Source organism: Panthera uncia, chromosome D1, assembly GCF_023721935.1.
Source record: "Panthera uncia isolate 11264 chromosome D1, Puncia_PCG_1.0, whole genome shotgun sequence".
Lineage (NCBI taxonomy): Eukaryota > Metazoa > Chordata > Mammalia > Carnivora > Felidae > Panthera > Panthera uncia.
This window is the reverse complement of record NC_064808.1, coordinates 101713600-101734811: the sequence shown is the minus strand read 5'-3', so window position 1 is coordinate 101734811 and position 21212 is coordinate 101713600. Positions and strand designations below refer to the sequence as shown.

The following is a 21212-nucleotide window of genomic DNA, read 5'->3' as shown; positions in this document are numbered from 1 at the left end:
CTTCTAAAAGATGCTTCATAAATGCATGTATTGTTCATTCATTTCTGCTCGCAGTTGCTGGCAGATACTGCCCATCACAGAGATGTCACCTCTCCCTTTCTCCCAGAAGTCTTTAAAAGTGTCAGTAAAATCCCTTAGGGAGTCTGCACTGAAACATTGGTTTGGGGCTCCTGCAAAAAACACCCCCTTTTTGAGACAGTCACCCAACTCTGAGCAGTAGCTGAGAGCCCCAGATGACACAGAGACCATCGAGGGGCAGGTGCACAAACCTTGTGGGGCCATCTTTCTCTTTTAAGGGTTTCTTTGAAAAGAATCCATTTCTTTCCAGTTTTATTGGGAACTAATAGGCCTGCATCACTGTGTAAGCTTAAGGTGTATACACGATGGTTGATTTACATGTGTTGGTAAACGATCGCCGCAGTAGGGTCAGCTGACATCCCTCTTCTCATACAGATGCAACAAAAAGAAAAGAAAAAATAGAAAAAACTCTCCTTTTCATGAGAACTCTTAGGATTTATACTCTCTTAAAACTTTCCTGTCTATCCTACAGCAGTATTAGCTGTGGCCATTGTGCTGTGCAGCACACCTCTGCTACTTACCTTACAGCTGCAAGTTTGTGCCTTTTGACCCGCCTCCTCCAAGCCCCCCTCCCCCCTCCGCCTCTGGTAACCACAAGTCTTATCTCTGTTTCTGTGAGTATGGTTTTGTTCTTTTGGTTTTTTTCAATTCCACATCTAAGTGAGATCATATAGCATTGTCTTGCTCTGACTTATTTCACCTACTATAATGCCTTCAAGGTCCATCCATAGTGTTAAGTGGTAGGGTCTCCTTGGTTTTTCATGGCTGAATGATATTTCATTATTATTATTAGGGGTATATAGATACATACGTATATGACTTCTTTGTCCGTTCATCCGTTGATGGACACTTAGGTTGTTGCCAATCTTGGCTTTGGTGAATAGTGGTTCTGTGAACGCAGGAGTGCAAATACCTTTCTGAGTTAGTGTTTTCATTTCCTTTCTATATGGGAATAATGAGTTTTACACACACACATACACACGTGCGCGCGTTTTAGTCACTTTTAACATTGTATTAGACATTATAATAAAAGGATTTCCCAGGCTCCGTCATAACTGGGTAGCCACACTTGGAAAATGCAAGTGTCCCAGGTCTGTTTACTCTGTTGAGGTCTGAAAAGGACATGCCTCTAAGGCTCTGTAAGACGATTACCTTTTAAGTTCTGAACTTGAACTTTTGATTTATAAGTGAAAAAATAAAACCAGTCAGAATCATACATGGAAAATTCACAGAGGGATAAAGAAAAAAATTATTCACGATTCCACTACCCAAAGATAGGCCTATTCTAGCATCTTCTCTAAGAGTGGATCCCAGATGGGCGGATGGGTGAGTGGAGGGTGTCTTGGTAGGTAGACTTGTTAAAACAAAATTATATTGTTATATGTAATTTTGTATCTTGTTTTTACATAATATAACATCATGAACATTTTTCCCATATCATGCCATCTGAAAACATAACACTGGCCTAATAGACTGTATTAGATGTACCCTTATTTACTATTTTTGGACATCAGCTACTTTCATTTGTTTTGTATCCTCAAATGTGCTTCAGGTGAATATCCTTGTGTCTAAATCTTTGACTATACCTCTGATTATTTCCTTAGGATAAGTTTCTAGAACGGGTTATCCAGCTCTTTCTTCCTCACTTGGTTATTTAATTTGCTTCAAGATGGTAAAAAATATTTTCAAAGAAAATGGTACAGTTCTGTTCTCATGCTTTTAAAATTTTTATTGTTATAAAGTATTCTCTTTTGGTCGGGAAATCATAACAACAGATAGAATATTTTAGTTCATCCCCCCCCCCCCCCCCCCCGCCAAACAGCCGTCTTACACATGAGAGAAATTGAGCTTTACAGAAGTTGAACAACATGCCGATAAGTGACAGAGCTGAAGTTTGAGCCTGCACCTCAGTACGCGCCCAGCTGTCCTGGCACTGACGATGCACGTGAGACAAGACACATTGTCAGCCTCCAGGTCCACTGGCTACTATTGTGCACTGGTCTCCTGTCTGCCCAGGCCATCATAACAAAATACCCCAGGCCGGGGGTGCTTAGACAACAGAAATATATTTTTGCACAGTTCTGGAGGCTGGAAGTTGAAGACCAAGGTTCTGACCAATTTTATTTCCAGTCTCTTACAGAAGGCCACCTTCTCTCTCTGTCATCCCATGGCCAGTCCTCTGTGCTCACATGGCGGGGAGAGAGAGTGCGCAAGCAAGAGCTCGCACATGGGAGCTTTCTGGTATCTTTCCTCATAAGGACGCTAATGCCACCAGGTCAGGGCCCCACCCTTAGGACCGCCCTAGAGACTACACCTGCAGATAGCACCTCAGTGGAGGTCAGGGCTTCCATATGTGAATCTGGCGCACGGGTATGGGGTGGGGGGCAGTTGAGACACAAACATTCAATACATAACAGTCTACCAGTCTTTTGTGCTAGAATCGTGTGTTGTGCTGGACTTGGGTGTTACCAGTTAGTGGTAGAGTTTCTGAGAGTGACTCCTACATGAGTACTGCCTGTTGCAGTGTGGTCTCTCACTAGATGTGATCCGTTGTGCTTTAAGGAAAGACAAAAACACTGTATTGGAAAATGTCCATTTCACTCATGTATTTCGGAGTCCTAAAATTTTCCGTTAGCCTAGATTATTTCCTAGAGCAAAAATTCTTACTTCTAGTAGCTTAGGTCACCTAGGTAGATCAGCCCACTATTTCAGTCACAAGGTCCCAGGGCTGAATTTGTTGTATCAGACCCCTGGTAAATTGGCAGGCAAGGATGGTGTGATTATCACCCGTTTCAGGAAATGAACTTCTAGCTGAAGGTGTTTCACACCTAGGAACTATGTATGAGTGCCCTCCCCCCTCTCCTGACAGTGCTTTCTGATTGGTCGTCATCAAACAGCATCTGAAAAATCAGAACCAGGCCATTATTTTCCAGGATGAAATTGAATTAAGGAATGTTTTTAAATGAAAGATATCACTCCTGTTGTAGTCTAGGTAAGGAGATAATTTATAAGCAGACAATTTAAGAAAAGAACCTAAATTTAGGGGAACTGCAAGGTCTTTTGAGTGCTCCTGAAAAGATGACTTTTCTCTCTTAAGGAAAAAAACCAACCTGGTTGCAAGGCTATACTGCAAGAAAGATCTGATAAAATTTTGACAGGTTTCTGTAAGTGTAAAGATCCTCAGTAGATATTTACTTAATAAGTCTTTTCTCTGTTGCTTTCTTCATTTCTAAATCATCCTTGGCTATTTTTAGAAAACTGTATTCGTAGATAGTTAAGGAACGTCGAGGTATGAGTGTAAGTTCCCAAAGAACCATTCTTTCCTACAAGGAAACTCCTGAGTGTGTCAAAAAAAAAAAAAAAAAAAAGGGAACACTTACCTAGGGAAGGGCCAAAGGGAGCTTAAAGAGTCACTGGCCAGATGTCAGAGCTTTTTGTTTGCTGGTGCCTTGTGGAGAAGGCTGGTCTTAAGTGTAGGAAGAATGTATCTACCACTCTTCCTTTTAAATGACCACTTGTCGCTTTAAAACCCTGTCATGCATTAGCCACCTTGTCCAAGTAACGGCTATGGCCCCAGAGCAGTTTTTGTGGAATAACTGTCCCCTCCCCCAAGCAAACAAAGATCTGAGTCACCCACAGTCTCCCTCTCCAAATAAAGGGCCTTGCAGTGGCTTCAGATTGGTTGCCATAAGAGGAAAGTTTTTCCTGTGTCTGGCACTGGGATGTCCCACGTCACCTCTCACATACATGAGCTGCTCGGGCTTCCAAAGGCAACAATAGCTCTGCCCAGTGTGTTCCAGGTGCAGGCAGCACTTAGAACTCAGCGGCTTGTGACCGGCTGTTCCTGAGCAGCTATTCAGAGGGGAGAACGGATTGATTTCCACAGGGGAGTAGTTACAGTAATGAAGTAAATAATTGCCTCCTCACTGGGGCTTTTACCGCCAGGAAAGCTGGCAACCCCAAGTCCCCTCTGTCTGCTGGTTCCGCCTGCCCTAGGTGGTTTGCCGGGCTGCCGAGGAGGGCCGAGTTCTCGCTCGCTCCGGGGCTGTGCTGAGCTCACCCCCGTGGGGTACAAGCTCTAGATGCTGTGTGCATTGCTGGAGGAGAGAGAATTCGCTGCCCTGGTGCTCATTAACCTCTGCTGGAATTTCGGGGCTCTGAGTCATTTGTTGTTCTATAAGGGAAGACTTGGGCTGTTTGCCATTGCACTTTTTTTTCTCGATCCTTTTTGTGGTATCAGTCTGTCTTTAAAGAATTCTTTTTTCCACTCCCCAGGCACAGAGAACCAATTAAAGGCTAAATCAAATGGGCAGGTACTTAAATTATGAACATAAAAGTATATCTAGAACCTTCCAGAATTTTTTGTGGTTGCCAATTAAAAGAATGGCAATGACTACTCTTTTTTCTTAGCTATGAGCCATGCAGGTTTCTTGTTTTTTCTCTCTTCCTCCTCCTCCTCCTCGTTTCCCTTATTTAAAAAAAAATAATAATAACTGGTAGGCCTCAAGCTAATATACCCGTGCTCATCTGGAAGCCACTAAAAAAACTGTTGATTGTAATAATGATGACTAACAGAAACCTGGGGGGTAGTGCCGGTTCGGGCCATAAAGGGCTTCTGTCTCTGAGCTCTGCAGCTGACTTGCCCTAACTCCTCACGTACATGTTGTCATGAGCAGCAGATCTGTGCATTTTTAATATTTTACTTAATTTCTAGTGCCCCAAGTCTTGCCATTTTTTTCCTGTGTGGTTCGTTGGGTTTTTTTGTTTTGTTTTTTTGTTTTTTTGTTTTTGACGTCTCAGCAGAGCAGCAACTGATAGTTTCCTGTCACGCCAACACTTAGGTTAATGGCTGCCTGCTGGACCCTGTGCCTCCCGTCCTCGTGAGGAAGGGGTGCCAGTCGTTGCCCAGCAACATGATGGAGACGTCTATCGACGAGGGGCTGGAGACGGAGGGGGAGGCTGAGGAAGACCCCAGCCAGGCCTTCGACGCGTTCCAGTCCACGCGCGGTGGGCAGAGACGGCACACTCTGTCAGAAGTGACCAATCAGCTGGTCGTGGTGCCTGGTTCAGGTAGGCTATCGGTAAGCGCCGGGTGAGTCTTCCCAGCCCGAACCCTGCTCGTCTCCCAAGAAATCGCAGTGACCCCACCACTCAGGATGCTGCCTACGCCTTAGTCCTTTACGGAGCAGGCTCGGCGGGCTGTAGGATTAGGCCTGGCCAGCAGCCGCAAAGAGTCAAGTGAAATACGTCTGAGCCGGTCCCCAGCTGACGAGATTCACGTGAGCGCGGTGCGATCCATCAAGGACTCTGGCCTCTCTGGGGTGTCAGAGATCTTACGGGCACACACCCCACTAAATTCGAAGCTGATTAAATTGACATGGAAAGAGTTTCTGGAAGAGTGTTTTGGGTGGAGATTGGAGACTAAGAATGTCGGAGCTGTGCAAACTCAAGCTAGTTGTGCTTTGTATTCCATGTTCAAAGAAGGCGCTGTTTGCTGCTGGCCATATATCTCTCGGTTTGGTCTTTTTTTTTTTTCTTTTTTTTCTCTTAAAGGGAAAATTTTCTCCATGAGTGACAACCCCTCCCTTGACAGTGTGGACTCTGAGTATGAGATGGGGTCTGTTCAGAGGGACCTGAACTTTCTGGAGGACAACCCTTCCCTTAAGGACATCATGTTAGCCAATCAGCCGTCCCCACGCATGACCTCTCCCTTCATCAGCCTGAGACCTACCAACCCAGCCATGCAGGCTTTGAGCTCCCAGAAGCGAGAGGCTCACAACAGGTCACCAGTGAGCTTCAGAGAGGGCCGCAGGGCGTCGGATACCTCCCTCACCCAAGGTGACTGGGGCTCGTAAAACTCTCCTGTGGCAGGACTTGAGGGGGTTTGTGGCTACGTTGGTTTCACACGTCTCATCACTGGAAGGCCTTGCGTTGTATTCACATGTCTGGTCATCGTTCTTTCTTTCAGGAATTGTGGCATTTAGACAACATCTTCAGAATCTGGCTAGAACCAAAGGAATCCTAGAGTTGAACAAAGTGCAGCTGCTGTATGAACAGCTAGGGCCAGAGGCAGACCAGGACTTGGCCCCAGCGGCACCCCAGCTCCAGGACCTTGCTGGCGCTTGCCCTCAGGTGGGTGCCCCGGGCCCCTCCCATGGGGGCTCTACGAGGATGAGGCAGGAGTGTGTCCTGAAGGGTGTGTCGTTTCATTTAGAAGATCGATTCCAGTCCCGGAGCTAACAGGTCGTTTTGGAGAACTCACAGCCCAGAACCTTTCCTTGTTGCTGCCACCTGCCACTGACAGGCTAGACCCACCCCCGCTGGCCCAGGTGACGACTGCCCTAAGGAGGTGTAGAGAGTCTCAAGCTATGTTTGGTTCATATGGCAGATGTTATATGAATGACTTCTTACAGTGTCCCTTGAGTTCCCCTCCCCCACGCCTACACACAAAAACAGTAACTCACATGAATGTGAAGTTTCTGGCCATTGCTTTTTTTTTTTTAAGTTGATTTATTTTGAGAGAGAGAGAGAGAGAGAATGTGTGTGTGAGAGAGCAGGGGAAGGGCAGAGAGAGAGGGAGAGAGAATCCGAAGCAGGCTCTGCACTGTCAGCCCAGAGGCTGATGTGGGGCTCGAACTCATGAACCCTGAGATCATGACCTCAGCCAAAACCAAGAGTCCAACGCTTCAACTGACTGAACCACTCAGGCTCCCATGCCATTACTTTTGATGTCACTTCATTAAATATTTTAAGTGGATTATTTATGCTAAAAATACCAAAAAATATTGCTGTTTACCCAATAAATTTTAGTCTGCGCCTATTTTCGGTGCATCACGGGTATTACAGCATTTAATGGCCACATGAATGTACTGGCCTGTTGCTGTCAGGCGCCTTCGCCACAGTACTGACTGGGTAATCATCTACTACAGATGATACACGGATACCTTTTTTTGCCAAGTGATTAACCTTCAGCCTACTAGTTACGTAAAAAGGGTTCGGTATTAAGTCTGACAGAGTTGGAGTTCCTGTCGGACATTTGCCAAGGTGCTTAAACACGGAACTAAAACTTTCTCCCACGTGGAGAATTGAAAATATTTCCATCCCCCTTGCTCCTCAGGAGGAAGTTTCTCAGCAGCAGAAAACGGTCTCCACTGTCCCCAGCAGTGTGCGTCCTCAGCTGTCCCCACGGCAAAGCCTGGAGGCCCAGTACCTACAGCACAGACTCCAGGTGCGACGTTCCCCTTGTTACTGCCGCTCACTATGCTCGCCCAGAATCTGCTTTGCAGCACAGCAGAAACCTGTTTTGCTTGGTGACTTTTCAGGGGAGATGCTGTATTCTCTATAGGCTGGTAGATGGACTCTGAATCTGTAGTTTCTAGAAACCTGTTCAGACTTAGCCTCGTGCTTGTATTGGCAGCAGAAAAGGATTTGTCCTCAGGCTCCAGGCAAGAATCAGGCCACCGGTAGGAGTCAGATACCCGGTTTCTTTGCTCCTAATGTTATGCATCGTAGTAATAGAAATCTCAAGCCAACAAAATTTTAGTATCAGTTCTGTGCATTAATGCCTGAAAATCTTTAAAATTGATACACAAAGATCCCAGTTTATTCAGCAGGCACTAAGATCTTGGCTGTCAACATTGAACTCAACCTTTTCAGTTTTAAATCTCCACGACCCTTACAGTTCTAGAGGACTCTTAGAAACGGAAAAGCCACACTGGTCAAGCGGACACCACACAGGCCTGCTGGTGCAGGGCCACTGGGCCGCACGGGTCCCCACCCCGGGTCTCAGGGAGGAAGTGTCTGTGCCTTTATTACCCCGCGCAGATTCTGGAGGACACGGTTGACTTCGTCCTCTGGGCAACTCCGGGCAAGCGGACCGTGTGGTCACTGCATCCTAGGTGACATCATAGTGTCGTGCTCCTAATTCTTTTTCTGCTCTTCCAGAAGCCCAGCCTTCTGGCCAAAGCCCAGAACACCTGTCAGCTTTATTGTAAGGAAGCCCCGCGGAGCCTGGAACAGCAGCTGCAGGAACACAGGTGAGACAGGGAGGTCGCTGGAGGTGTCGTCCGTCCCCGCCCGGGATGGCATTTGCCTCTGCTAAGTAGAAAATAGGTTTCAAGAAGTGATGACTGAGCTAGATGTTCCAGTGTCCCGGGATACTGGCGGCAGGAGGCGGCGGCCGAAGTGTGACGTTTCCTTACCCTTTCGGGTTTGAATAGACCTAAGCTTTCAGAATCTGTGACCTAAAGCAGTTTGAGCGGGTTATACTTCATCGCCCCGGGTGGTAATCCGTGCCCTCACGCCTGACCAGGAGTCACCCTAATCCGTCAACCTGCAGCTGCCCCCAGAGGCCAGCTGGGTGGGGAACCCCCCACCCCCACTTTGAAACACCCCAGGTGGGAAAGGTGCCTCTTGCTTCACAGGGAGAAAAGCTCAGTCTTAGACAAAAAGTGTGTGCACTTCAGCCCTGAAGGATCAGGATCGGGGGACAGAAAGTAGGAGGTAGAAGAAACCAAACAGTCGGTTCCTGTCCTGTTTTTTTCCTGCGCGGACAGCAGAAGCGGGAGGGACGGAAGCGAATGACTGATCCTGGATTTATATTAAAATTGCTACCCCTGAGGAAGATTTAAACTTCTTTCTTTTGCTGTTGCCAATTTAGACTCCACCAGAAGCGACTCTTTCTGCAGAAACAGTCTCAGCTGCAGGCCTATTTTAATCAGATGCAGATAGCGGAGAGCCCGTTCCCGCCGCCCCTTCCCCGCCAGGAGGCGTCTGCGCAGGCGCCGCCGCCCCCGCCCTTCGGCCTGGCCCAGCCCCTGAGCCCCGTCCTGGAACCCGCCCCGGAGCAGATGCAGTACAGCCCCTTCCTCGGCCACCAGTACGAGGACCTGCGGCTGCAGTCCCTGCCCTCCTCGCCCGGGCCCCGGGCCCCTGCGCTGCCCGTGCACCTGCAGCAGCAGCAGCAGCCGCCGCCGCCGCCCCCGCCACCGCCCCCGCAGGCGGGAGCCGCCCCCGCGCCCCTCCGCTTCCCCTATCAGACTTGCGAGCTGCCGGGGGCGGCCTCCCCTGAGCCGGACTATCCCCCGCCCTGTCAGTACCCCATGGATGGAGCCGCGCAGAGCGGCCTCGCCGCACAGGACTGTCCCAGGAGCTCAGGACTGCAGGAGGCCGCCTCCAGCTACGACCCCCTGGCTCTCGCCGAGTTCCCTGGACTCTTCGATTGTGAGATGCTGGAGGCTGTGGATCCACAGCACGGGGGCTACGTCCTGGTAAATTAACCTCGGCGCAGGAAGTGAGGCGGGTCAAGTGAGGGAAGAATGTGGATTTCTATTTTTTTTCCAGCCTTTTAAGTGTCGAGCTTACTTTCCTGCCCTCTCCCAAAAGGAGAAAAACCACGTTGCCCAACTGGAATCAAGAGGGCCTGGCCAGGCGCGCAGCGCTTCCTCTGGGCTCTGTCTCACCGCGGTCTTGTGGGCCGAGGGCCTGGAACACGTCGGAGCTGAAGCCCGTGCCCTTAGATCAAGTGGAGAAACGCTGGTGGGAGGCGCTGACAGATGTTGTCATGAGACATCCAGACCTAGGTTTTCTGTAGACCTACAGCAGTTCGTTACCGGGGGAAACCTTGGTGAACAGCTGTGTGCCATTAGATCTGGGCAAAACGAAACACAAAAAAAATGCAATATATTTTTCACTGAAGCCAAGCGACAGCCCGTCGTGTTCAGGCAGGTCGAGACTACGTAGTGGGATTTGACGCATAGGAAGGAAAATTGTGCTCGGTCACCGAATCCTAAGTTTGAAGCTGCTGATGCAGGTTGTCCCCAAGGCCACTGCAAAGCAGGGGGATGTGAGCTTTGTTTCAGGGGCTGCTGAGTGACAGCCGGGACTGAGCCTTGATACTGGCAGTCATCTCCACCTGGAGCAGTGACTTCCCCCACCCCCCCTCCCTTTTCAGAGGTTTCTGGGGCTCCTACTCTGTTACCTGTAGAACCACGAGACCCACCGCAGTGGAGACTGGGGAGCACCGGCCCTGGGCCAGGGGAGGACGGGCTCTTCCCGCAGAGTCTTCTGTGGAGACCGCTGCTCCCGGGCGGTCAGTCTTCAGAGGGCCTTGCAGCGCTTTTAAAATGTAGTCACTACTTTGACTTTATACTCTATGTTGCTAGTAGTTTATGGAGCTTTGTACATTTGGACAGTTTCATGTAGGGCTTAGCAATTCTAAGGACAAGAAAAATGAACTTCGATCTCCCATGTGAAGTGGTAGTGCCGTGCCTTTTTTGCCCAGACCGTGCTTTAATTCTTTCTTTTCTGTAGAAACCAACAGTTTTCCACTTATGTCAAGGCTGAATCCAAAGTCCCTTCGGAGTTTGTTTTCCACCATGTGGGAATCGCGTTCTTCATTTCCTTCAAAGTTTTAACTTGTAATGAAATGTTCAAGTATTACAGCAATATTCAGAACCACAGATGTGTTAACCATCTAGCAGACCATCTGCCAAACACGTTCTAGGACTAGCGAAACGTAACCTTAACCCTTCCAGTTCACTCATCAGAGGAAGTCAAAGCTAGATGCACCAGCTAGTTCATTGTGTACCTAGAAGGAGGGAGTAACCACCCCGCGTTACAAACCCAGTGTTCCTGACAGACGGTCGTTTGTCCTGTAGCCCGGCCTGTCCTAGCAGCAGGTGACTGGGCTGAGCACAAAGCGTCACAAAGCACAAAGAGAGACACTACACTGATGCTGCATCTAGAAACACCTTTAAGTTGCCTTTCCTCTTTGTAGTCTGCCCGAGCAGGTGAGAAGCCCCTAGCCCGGTATCAGGGAGGTGCTCTGCAGGGGGGTGAGGGTCCGGGGTTAGCAAGAGGGGGTGCGGTGGAGGACTGTTGTTTTTTTGATGGCCACAAGTCATGAAAACCCAGGAGGAATGAATTCTGTTCATTCTGTGGATTATTTATTCCTCCTCGTGCTTCAGATTCATGGTTTCGGAAGATAGAGAACATCGTTTCATTTAAGTGATGCTTGTGTTACCATCTCTAACCTGTTTTCAGTCTGCAAAATAAGCCAGTTATGAAACACGGTTTGATTTTAGACTAAAGGATTTTTTTCCAAAATCTACAGAAGCGCTGTAGTATTTGTGAAATTAAAATGCCTTCCGGCCTGAAACTGGGGTCGCAAGAATGGCACTTAGAGGTGGACACAGAGGCCGTGGGCCATGAGCCTGGGAAACCTCTGAGCTGTGGCTGACAGGTGAGGCCGGCCCGGGGGGACAGTCCCAGCAGCCACCAGGTCTGGGAGGCGCTCCCCCGGTGAACAGCGTGAACCACTCTGCCAGACCTGTGTCGTAAGCTCCTGTTTGCTTTCCTCATTTCAAGCAGCAATCAATAAATTCCACAACGATCGTCTTGACTGAAATGTAAGCTAGTGAGCCGAGACTGGTGGTGGTCAAGTGTTTTCCCAGCCCCGTGTGATCTGCCCCCTAACTAGTGACCTCTGTACGCTTCTGAGTTTTCACACACACTAAGATGACACTAAGAAGGCTTCGTGTTGCTCTGTTTATGAGGCTTCTCTGAATTCCTCCGGTCTGTTTCACGTTAGCAGTGTGTGCACTACTGTATAGTAATCATTCGCTTTATTGTCTCGTAAACCAGGCTCCTCTGAAGAGACTTTGGTGAGATGAACGTGAGGTAAAAATGTCATTCGGCAAAAAGTGCAATACGCGTGGTACTTTTATTTTTTATGTTTTTTAATCCAGGGGTATCAGTCTCTGCTTTGGGAGAAATGCACTAGGTCTGCAATTTCCAGCTGGGCAAGTGTGTCTCTGGGATTTACATGCAACTGATATGCTGGTCCCTGTAAGGCAAGTACGCCGTGTTACCACAACAGAAATCCTCCCTTTTAAAGGCCCTGGGGGGCTACACTGCCCCCGCCCCCCCCCCCCAGCGGGCACTGCCCTCGCGGTATCTTGAGAACAGGGCAGAAGGTTCTCGGCAGCGCCCCGTCTCTGCTATCCACTTAACGTCTGGGGCCCACGGAGGAGGACTAAGTACCTGGCACCAAGGACCCTGTACCAAACTCTTCCTCCCCCTCGGAAAGAGAAAGTCAGACTCCCTCTGTTCCTCAGAACTCAAGCCCGGCTGGGGACTTAGGCTGTTTCCTGAGTCAGGTGGGACAGGGCGTGTGCCCTTCTGGGGAGGAAACGGGCCACTCTCCCGCCACCCCCGGGCCTCTCCCCCTCTGTCCCCACGCTGTCATTAGCACCTCAGGGGGGGTGCGCGGGGCACCCGGAATCGGGAAGAAGCGGGTGTATGCAGCCAGGGGGTGCCTGGGGGGCCCACCAGAAACCACGGGGAAGGGCCACCAGCTCAGGGACGTGGATACATCAGATGAGTGGTTTCCTGGGCGGGGCCCTCCCCATCTCTAGGCCGCAGTACCTAAGTACAGGGGTCGCCGCGCGAGTCCATGGATCACGTTTAAGAGCTTCTGTCAACAGTTACACGTAAGCACCCTTTTGGTTTAAAGGATATCCTACTCCAGATCTCTTTCACATTCCTCCTCCTCTAGAGACCGTACAGCGTGTCCTCGGACCCGTGTGGGGGGCTTACCTTGGCCACATCTGTACCCCTAAACCGGGCCATCTCTACTGCCTCCTCGGAAGCCACCCGAGCCGCGCGCTCTCTCTGTACCTAGACATCAAAGGTAAAAACTGGAGAACAGGTAGTGAGTTGGAGTCATTGTAGAGGCAGGAATCTTTGATCACCGTGTTGTCTACAAAAACTTCCCGAAACATCTTCAGAAGGGTGAAAGACGAGCAGCGTCAGCTGTATTTCTGAACTAGACAAAAACCTTTTTTTCATGGACGTACGCCCTCTGCCAGGCGCAGCAGCGTGGCCCTGCTCGGCCAGTGGCCTGGAAGGGGTGGGGGGGCGCAGGCAGGTGTCCTACCCCCACACGGAGCCGCCCGCTCACACCCCACCCCGCAGCCGGGAGCCCCGCCGGTTCCCACCCCAGCCCTCAGCTCCCCCTCGTGAGAACGTGTGTACGTTAATCCACACACATTTCACCAGGGCTCTCCTCCATTTCACAACCAGTCTATCAAGTCAGCTGGACACAGGCTCACCTCCCACAGCTGAGGAAACCAAGGCTCTTCAAAGTTGAGGTGACCTGACTGAGCGAGCAGAGCCCGAGCAGGAGGAGCCAGGACAGGCTCTGGGGTTTTCCAGCTCCTCACGCAGGCTCTGCCCCCACCGCCCCCACCGCCCCCACCGCGATAGCATCGGACTCCTAGTGAGCCCACAAACAGAGCCCCATCTTAGCAAAGTAGCAGCTGAAGGGGGCTCTGGCCCTGCAACCAGGTTCTCCCCTTGGCAGCCGCCTGGCTTCGGGGAAGAGGCGCCTGCAGGGACAGGCCACGGCCCTGGACCCCGCATCCTTCAAGGGCCCGCTTAACCACCGGAGGTCAGACTCCCAGCCCGCATGTCTGGTTCCTTCTAGTCGCACGACGCTCACTTCCTAGAGGAGTAGGAGGAGTGGATGGATGGTGGCAGCGCCCACCCTGCCCTGACGGCGGAGCCTCTGCTCACCCCACCCCCCGGGCTCAGCCCCAGGGAGGCCCTTGGAGAACAATCTGGAAAGCTGCCTGGCCTCGAGGAGGGACCTTACCATTTCTTTACAGGGAAGGTCCGTCAGACACAAGTGCTGACTAGACACTTTTAGGGATGAAAAAAGATAACCCACTCTGATTGAACAGAGGCAGGCTGGGTGGGTGGGTAGAGGGGAGCTGTGAAAGAGGAAGTACAAAACAGCACCCTGGAGAAACACGACCCCGGCCTAGAATACGGTCGCATGAGCCAACAGTGAAAACCCGGACGGCTGCTGGCTGGGTGATGTGTGTGCCGGTTCAACATCTCCATCAAGGCCATGCGAGTGGCCATGGCTTCCCACTAGGGGTGAAAAAACCCGCCTTGGCCAAGATCTCCGAAGGGAAAAGAAGCAGAAAGAAAAGGTCCGCTTCTCTTCGGGGACTGCAATTTAAGAAATAAAAGTGATCGAGATATTTGCACTTTGTGGAAAGGGCAAGATTATTTGCTTATTTCTGAAAGGAGGAGGGTTGGTCTTTGGTTTTGTGAAAGAGTTCCTTTTGATTAAAATCTAATTGTAGTTATTTTTTCTGTGTGCTTTTTTTTTTAAGTTACTAAGAAAAAATGGTGAGTTCAATAGCTTTGGTATTTTGAGTGCAAATCATAATAGCTCCAATGTGAAAAAAAAAAAAAAATCAAAATGTAACCTGTCCCTCACTGTTAGAAAATTGCCTAAAATGCAGTTTAATAAATGATCTTTGTTATCAAATGGTAATTTAAAGGGGGTAATTTTCTGCGAAGAAAATGTACTGTTTTTATGTTTCCAACATAAAATTGAACTAAAATAAAAACAACTTGTTTTCTAAGAGCCTGGGTGATCTGAATGTCAGACGGACGAGATGGGGCCTTTACCTCATCGGGCCTTGAGTGGAATTTATTTGAAGTCTGGAAGGTGGCTGTGTTCCCTGAGCTCTGGTGCCCATTTCAGGCTCCAGAAAAGGACAGCGGATAATATGTTCTCATTGACGTCAGCAGGGTAAATAATACCTTGCTCTGAGATCGCCCGAGTCCATGTCAGCCACTGCAGAAGGCTGGCGGGGACAGGCTGACCACAGCCCGCCGCCTGGGCCGCGCTGCCTGGCTCTCCCGGAGCCTCCGAGACGGAGGCCGGCAGAGGAGAGGGGCGGGCGCCTCGGGCTCCCCCAGTTCAAGCTGCAGAGCAACTGGGGGGAGGGGCGGGGTGCCGCAAGGCCCCGCTGCGAGTCCACAGTGGCCCCCTCTCTTGGCCTGAGGAGCCCTCCGCCCGCTGCTGGCGCGCACACCGCCCCGGCGCCCTCCGGTGCTGGAGAATCCCTTTGCGAGGCACCGCGAGTAGACCTGAGTGAAAGAGCGCGAAATCCTGCTTTCCGGCAGCGAGTTCAACGGGGATTTGGTTTCACTCAAACCGTCGCAGCGGAGCCCATGCTGCAGAACTGAGCTCCCACGCGGGGATCGCCTGACGTCCGCAGGGGCGGCCACGCACAGCAAGAGAGCACGGCGCTCCGCGCCCACCTGTTCGGCCCCAGCACCGCATGCAGGTGCTCGGTCCTGACCTTGAGAGCTGTTACCCCTGTTGGGCAACCCAAGAACTTGGTGACCCTGAGGTTCAACTGCCCCTTTTTTTTTTTTTTTTTTTTTTTTTTTTGAAAGGAAAGCAATTTCAGTAATGGCATTTTGCAAACTATCCCTTTTCCCACCAAATTTCTCCATGATCCTCGTGTTGCCAAAAACAGCCCAGGGGCACAAGCCAAAATAACAGACCTGCTGGCACAGAGTGACTGAAACCAGCCAGTCGGGCCCCGGACTTAAACATTCTCCAGGACATCCTTCCCTTCTGCAGCCTTTGCGAGCCAAAGTCTTGGCCCACGTGGAGGAGGGAGAGCCCCCTCGGGAGAGCTGAACCCCAGGCCTGGGGTCTCTGCCAGGCCCGGTGGGGGCTGGGACTCACCAACACTGCCTGCACTTGCAGAGGGACACGGTGTCTGCAGTCCACTCACCAGCACGCCACCATCGCCACACGTCTGGGCCCTGCCCAGGCACGGAAGGCCTCGCACCCCAAGCCGGTGCTCCTTCACAGACAGAGTCCGGTCAAGCTCCGCATCAGGGAGGCTTTGAGAGTTTCCGACTCAATCTCTCCTTGCTCCTCAAAGAGGAGGAAGAAATAATGAGGCCTGGGATGTTGTAAGGGGATGGGTCTGAGGGTGCCGACCCTCAGGACTGAATCCGTTACTGTGCCAGGGCCACTGCGCAGCTGCGAGTGAGGCCCAGCTGAATGGAGGCGGAGGCCCCGAGGCCTTTCCTAGAAGCACACCATGCAGGGGACGCTGAAGTCTCAGGCACCTCCTCAGCGTGAGACCCACTGGAGCTGCCCTGGAGTCACCAGAGAAGCCCACATGTTGGGCAGGGTCGTTGTGCCAGCAGAGAGGCCCCAGGGACCGAAGGGCCCGGCCAGGAGAACAGGGCGTCGCTTCCCCAGGCTCACCTGCTGGAGTCCCCACCCCCGCCCAGAAAGGCCCTCCAGGCAGAGCGGTGCCTGCCGGGGATAGGGGACATCGGACAGTGCCAGGGACAGCGTGGGAGGTGGCAAAACACCACTGCCAGCCCCTCCAGGGTGCTGAGCGCATCATGGCAAAGGCTCGTTGTTCCCAGGACTAACTCGGGGACACTCACCAGCTGATTTAACTCCTAGCTTTACTGTGAGGGTCAAGGGGGGCCGGGCCCTCCAAGCAGAAAGCCCCTCAACAGCTCCTCATACAGTCTCCCCTCCAGCCGTCTTGCTCTCGCTGAGCTCCTCACCCCCCAACAGCAGACTCCCACATGGGCGTGGGACACCTGGAAGACCTCGGCACTGGCCGAGGGTGGCTGCCCAATTCTGAGCACCTGCTCCAGGTTGAGAACCGAGAACTTTGGTTCCTGGATTCCTCCACTCTCGGTCATGAGTTCTGGGCAGCACCAGCCACAGGTCCCACAGCCGGAAGAGCATCCACGAGAAGCCACATCCCACCCAGGAGAAGGCCTGTGTCATCCACCTACAACTTCCAGGCCAAGCCCCTGGACAGAGGGGCAGACGGCCCCAAGCTCCAGCAGTGGGGATGGTGCCAGGAAGAGGCCAGTCTCTGCTGTGCGTCCTCCACGCCCAGGCCTCCGGCAACCTCTCCGGGCCTCTTCCCTCCAGGCATCCAGAGCTGAGCTCCAGAGATGGCCCAGGAGGCCCCCAGGCAGCTCTCGGGCGGGGGGAATGAGGACAGAACAGGCAGGAGGTTGGCCCCAAGAGCCCAGACGACTGAGCTGCCCGGTGGCCCCACCTCAGGCTAGCCGGAGCTGCCCAGTTAGAGCACGGAAGACAGGCCAGAGGCCAGAGGTCCTCGGGGCCCAGATGACGCGAAGTCTGGGGGAAATCAGCAAAGCTGGAAAAACCACAAGTGGAAACAAGAGCGGAAGGAGAAAGGGGTGCAGGAGGAGGGATCTGTGCCGGACGGACTGCTGGACCGAGGGGAGCGGAGGAAGAGGAGGATTCGGCACGTCGGCGCCCGCAACCATTATCTACGGATGCCTCCCTGGATTTGAGTCTCCAAACCCGGCCGCGTGGAGACCGAATGTCCCTCACAGCTGCTCCTTCCTGCAATAACAAGACTGACATCACTGTTGTCAGGGAAATGGTGTTTTGATTAAAATCATGTGACGGCTACTTTGTGATTCAATAAACAAATCCTGTGTTAACCCTCGCCTGACGGAGGGCAGCCCCATCACCACAGGGCAACCGCAGGGCGACCGCAGAGCGTCCTGGAGGGAAGCCCTGTCCGGCAGGAGGGGGACGGCCCGGCCGCCGCCACTGCCACGATGACCAGGCAGCTGAGCGCACCTGGGGTGGGCCGGGAGCTCGAGGCGGCCACGCTGTTCCCCGGCGGGTCCCGCGCGGAGGGCACGGGTGACGTCCAGCACAGACATCTGCTCTGCAGGCGCGGGGCCGAGCGGGCACCCTGCGACCAGAGGAACCGAAACGGCTCTGGCCTCGGGCTCCCCTCCCCCGGCCCAGGCGGCAGGGATGCCCCACGGCTCCCGCCAGGCCCCAAGGCCGACCCGGGCGGCCAGCGGCACGGACGGCGAGGGAGGGGTTAAGAACAATTTCTGGCTTGCGTTGGATGACTTCCTGGATCACTCACTTGGCTGCCGGCCCCTGACACGCAGGGCTCTGCCTGGCAACACTCAGTTCCTTCCATCTCACCCTCAGGTCATTTTCCTTCAGAGAAACGAAGGCAGGGAAGGCAGGGGGTATTTCTGGGTTCAGTGATCTGCAGCCTCAGCAGCCTCCAATGCCAGGAGACCCCGAAGTAGACAGGACTTGGGGGGAGGCTCACAACCCGCCGACAAACGGAGCCAACGGCACCGCCCGTTTAGGGCCGTGAAGACCAAAGGAGAGTCCGCACAGTTCGCGAGGCCCGAAGTTCAAGGAATGACAGCTAACGCGGCCATCGCGGGGCTGCTGACTTAGCCGAGCAGGTCGGCCACGGCGAGGTCGCCTCCAGCGTCCCACGCTCGGGTCAGACGTGCGCGCTGCATTTATTTAGTGGCACGGCCAGTTGCCCCTGACTTTGTAGGAAAACACCTAACACCTTTCTTCCCAAGCAAGGCTGCGGCGTAGGCCTGAAAATGTGACTCAGTCCTGCCCCTTCAGTGAAGGCATCTTCCCAAAGGCCAAGTTCCGTGAGACACAAAGGGCCGAGCATTCAGGCGCGTGTCGGGGCCCCGCGGCCGGCCGCAGCTGTGAGCGACAATGTCCCCCAGCGCAGCCCGGGGTGCAGCCACCAGCACAACAGCTTGGCGGGGCGGGGGGGTGAGGGGGTGGGGTGCTGCCCGAACCGGGCATGCCTGGCAGCTCCAGCCCACAGGCAATGGAGAACACTCTACGGTGAAGGACCGCAGTTCGGGGCCTGGACAACAGGACCAAATTCTCGTGGCCTCAGTCTACTTAGAACGAGAGAGAAGCCAGGGAGATTCGGAAGGCAAGCTTTCCACATCAGAATGTTCCCCAAGCAAACCCACCACAGCAGGCATGAGGAGGCCGACGTCTGCCCAATCCACCACACACAGCCCGAGCTCAAGAGCGGGCGGTTGAGGCCTCTGCCCCGACACACGGCGTGGGCACCGCGCAGGTCCACTTACACGCAGGGTTTCCCCTAAATCCATTGTGAGTGTAGTTCCCTTTCTTAGGGTTTTAATACGCCTTCTCCTCTCTAGCAGACCTGGCTGTAAGAAATAATACACATAAGGTACAAAATACGTGTTCGTCGACTGCTGGTGTCGTCGGCAAGGCTTCCGGTCAACAGAAGGCTACCAGTAGCTACGTTTGGGGGGTCCAAAGTTCTATGTGGAGTTTCAACTGTGCAGGGCCGGGGGGGGCGGGGTCCGCACCCCAACCCGTGTTGTTCCAAGTCAGCTGCATTTGTGAGCCATACACCACGCTCCCAACAAAAAGCCCCAGGGCAGGCGCTGGCACCAGCTTCGATTAATGAGCAGTTACTCTCAAGTTGAAAATTCCCGTATACCTCCCCTAGACAGACATCAAACGGGGCTTGGGGCCCCGACACAGGGCAAGCGACAGAAATGGTGCTTCCCTTGAATGGAGAGAACCGCCTGAGAGGAGCCGTAGCAAGTGAGAATGGCCGCCAGTCTCTGAGGGGAGTGGGAACAACCCGCATCTCCAGAGGCGACTCCACCAACCACCCCGTCCTCTGTGTGAGCCTCGCTGCCCACACAGCAGGGAGGGCGGCCGGGAGGCCTGTGGCCACAGGAGCCCCAGAGCTCTGGAGAGCCCACCCCGCCCCTCAGAAGGAAGGACAAGGAGGAGGGCAACAGGCTTTAAAACCACACTCCGTTAGCCTGAAAAATCAGTCTCCTGAAGAGAATTAAAGGTACCACTCTGCTGCAGCAGAGGTCCCCCTGCTGCAGCACCACGCCACGCTGGCCACCCTGCACGCGCACCTGCAGCCCAGGTGTCCGTGGCGCTTACCTTTCCTGGGTCCTCTTCGGGCCCTCTGGCCCTCAGGAAGTGGTTCTTGTTGGCCCCAGAAGCGCTGGGCTCCTCACTGTCCTTCGCAGGGAAATCTGGCTTCCTCAGCCTCTGGGCCACCACTGGAGACACAGACGGCAGTCCCGTAACCGGCCCTGGGCCCCGCCAGCCAGCACCTCCCAGCCAGGACCCCCCCCACCCCCCCGCCCCCAGCTGCCCCAGCACTGCTACGACCCCGGGGACCCGGGCCCAGGAAGCACTGCAGAACCTCACTGAAGGTGCCCGTCCCTCAAGGGCCACCGAGCGCCACCCCCACAGGGTCTTAGGGTGCCAGCTGGGTGCTCCCCCACACGGCGGTCACTGCCTGCAGAGCCCCGGCCGGACAGAAAAGACCAGACTCCTCTCAGAACTGGGAGGGTCAGCTTCAGGGACCTGGAGAAGGGAAGGAGTCGGCTTCACTACCCAGCGAGTCAACTCCGTCCTCCAGAAGACTGCCGTCTCAACCGAACATTATAGTTTCCTGGAATCAGGAGGCTCATGGAGGCAAACGGGGAGTGGGACCACTGTAGGTATAAAAAGGCCCGGCGCCACAGGAGTGACCGGGAGAGAGGGGCAAGGCCCTAGATGGCGGCGGTGACACAAATCCCAGGGAGACAATCCCACACCGGCGCAGAAGCACTTCATCCTCAAACTGAGGCGGCGGCTCCTGCTCTCTGGGCTCCAGGCAGAGCGGATGGAGGCGGCTTCAAGAGAAGAGCACGGGGCAGGGGACCAGAGCGCCACAAGCTCAGTACAAGGCAAGAAGGCGGGCCGCGCACCCAGCGAGTTTGGCGGCCCTGCCCCGCCGTCCCTGGGGGGCCACCGGCACGTGAGTGCTCCAGGAAAGCATCGACTTTCCACTCCGCGGCCACACGGTGACGGGTAATGCCGCACCGAGGACGCACCGCTGCGGCTCCCCTCTGCGTCAGGAATGACACGTCCGTTTCCCCCAAAGGTCTGAGTGAGCACCCCGAAGGCCTGGACCAGACAGCCCAAAGGTCGGGCCGCTGTGCTGGACGAGCCGTCCAGCAAAGACCCCGGGGCCCCGCAGCCCAGTGGCCAAGCTGTGGCACCTCCATGAGCCAAGGGCCATCACTGCAACGAGCCCTTGTCAAAAACCACACACTGAGCTGTTCGTTCTCATGAAACAGGACGTGTCTTCAGGTTGCTGTCTTCGCAGCAGCGCAGAGAAACAGGATCTGGCCTCTTGATCCTGTGACGGGGAAGCCACACAAACGTGGGAAGAAACACACAGATGAATCCCGTGGTTGAGGGGACGGCTATGCTGGCTTAAGCCTGTTCTGTCTCTGCTCCACTCTCCTCCCTGACTGAACGGATGCCAAGGGGGCAGGACAAGAACTACGCTCCTCCCCGGCAACGTACACTGGGGGCCATCACGCAAACCCCAGCGGGGCCTGAGGTAGGGGGGGCCCAACCCTCGCGTAAGAGTGGTACAGTCCTTCCTGGGCCAGCG

At 53.6% G+C, this 21212-nt stretch overlaps 2 protein-coding genes across 6 annotated transcripts in view; one reads left to right on the top strand and one right to left on the bottom strand.

Annotated features, from left to right (window-relative positions):
* Positions 1-14516, top strand: part of SIK2 (salt inducible kinase 2) — a 105317-nt gene extending 90801 nt beyond the window's left edge. Inside the window, exons 9-14 of the mRNA XM_049613551.1 lie at positions 4920-5148; positions 5632-5916; positions 6047-6210; positions 7196-7306; positions 8023-8114; positions 8738-14516. Coding sequence (XP_049469508.1) covers positions 4920-5148; positions 5632-5916; positions 6047-6210; positions 7196-7306; positions 8023-8114; positions 8738-9356 — 1500 coding nt within the window. The 3' untranslated portion in view covers positions 9357-14516. The remainder of the gene's footprint in view (positions 1-4919; positions 5149-5631; positions 5917-6046; positions 6211-7195; positions 7307-8022; positions 8115-8737) is intronic.
* Positions 11782-21212, bottom strand: part of PPP2R1B (protein phosphatase 2 scaffold subunit Abeta) — a 33639-nt gene continuing 24208 nt past the window's right edge. For 3 of the 5 annotated variants that reach the window (XM_049613585.1, XM_049613570.1, XM_049613561.1), the window contains 3 exons: positions 19700-19821; positions 12676-12756; positions 11782-11923 (listed from right to left, as the gene is read on the bottom strand). In XM_049613585.1, the coding sequence (XP_049469542.1) occupies positions 11831-11923; positions 12676-12756; positions 19700-19821 (296 nt within the window). In that variant the 3' untranslated portion in view covers positions 11782-11830. Of the gene's footprint in view, positions 11924-12675; positions 12777-19699; positions 19822-21212 lie in introns of all 5 variants that reach the window. The other 2 variants (XM_049613577.1, XM_049613589.1) reach the window with 2 other exon arrangements.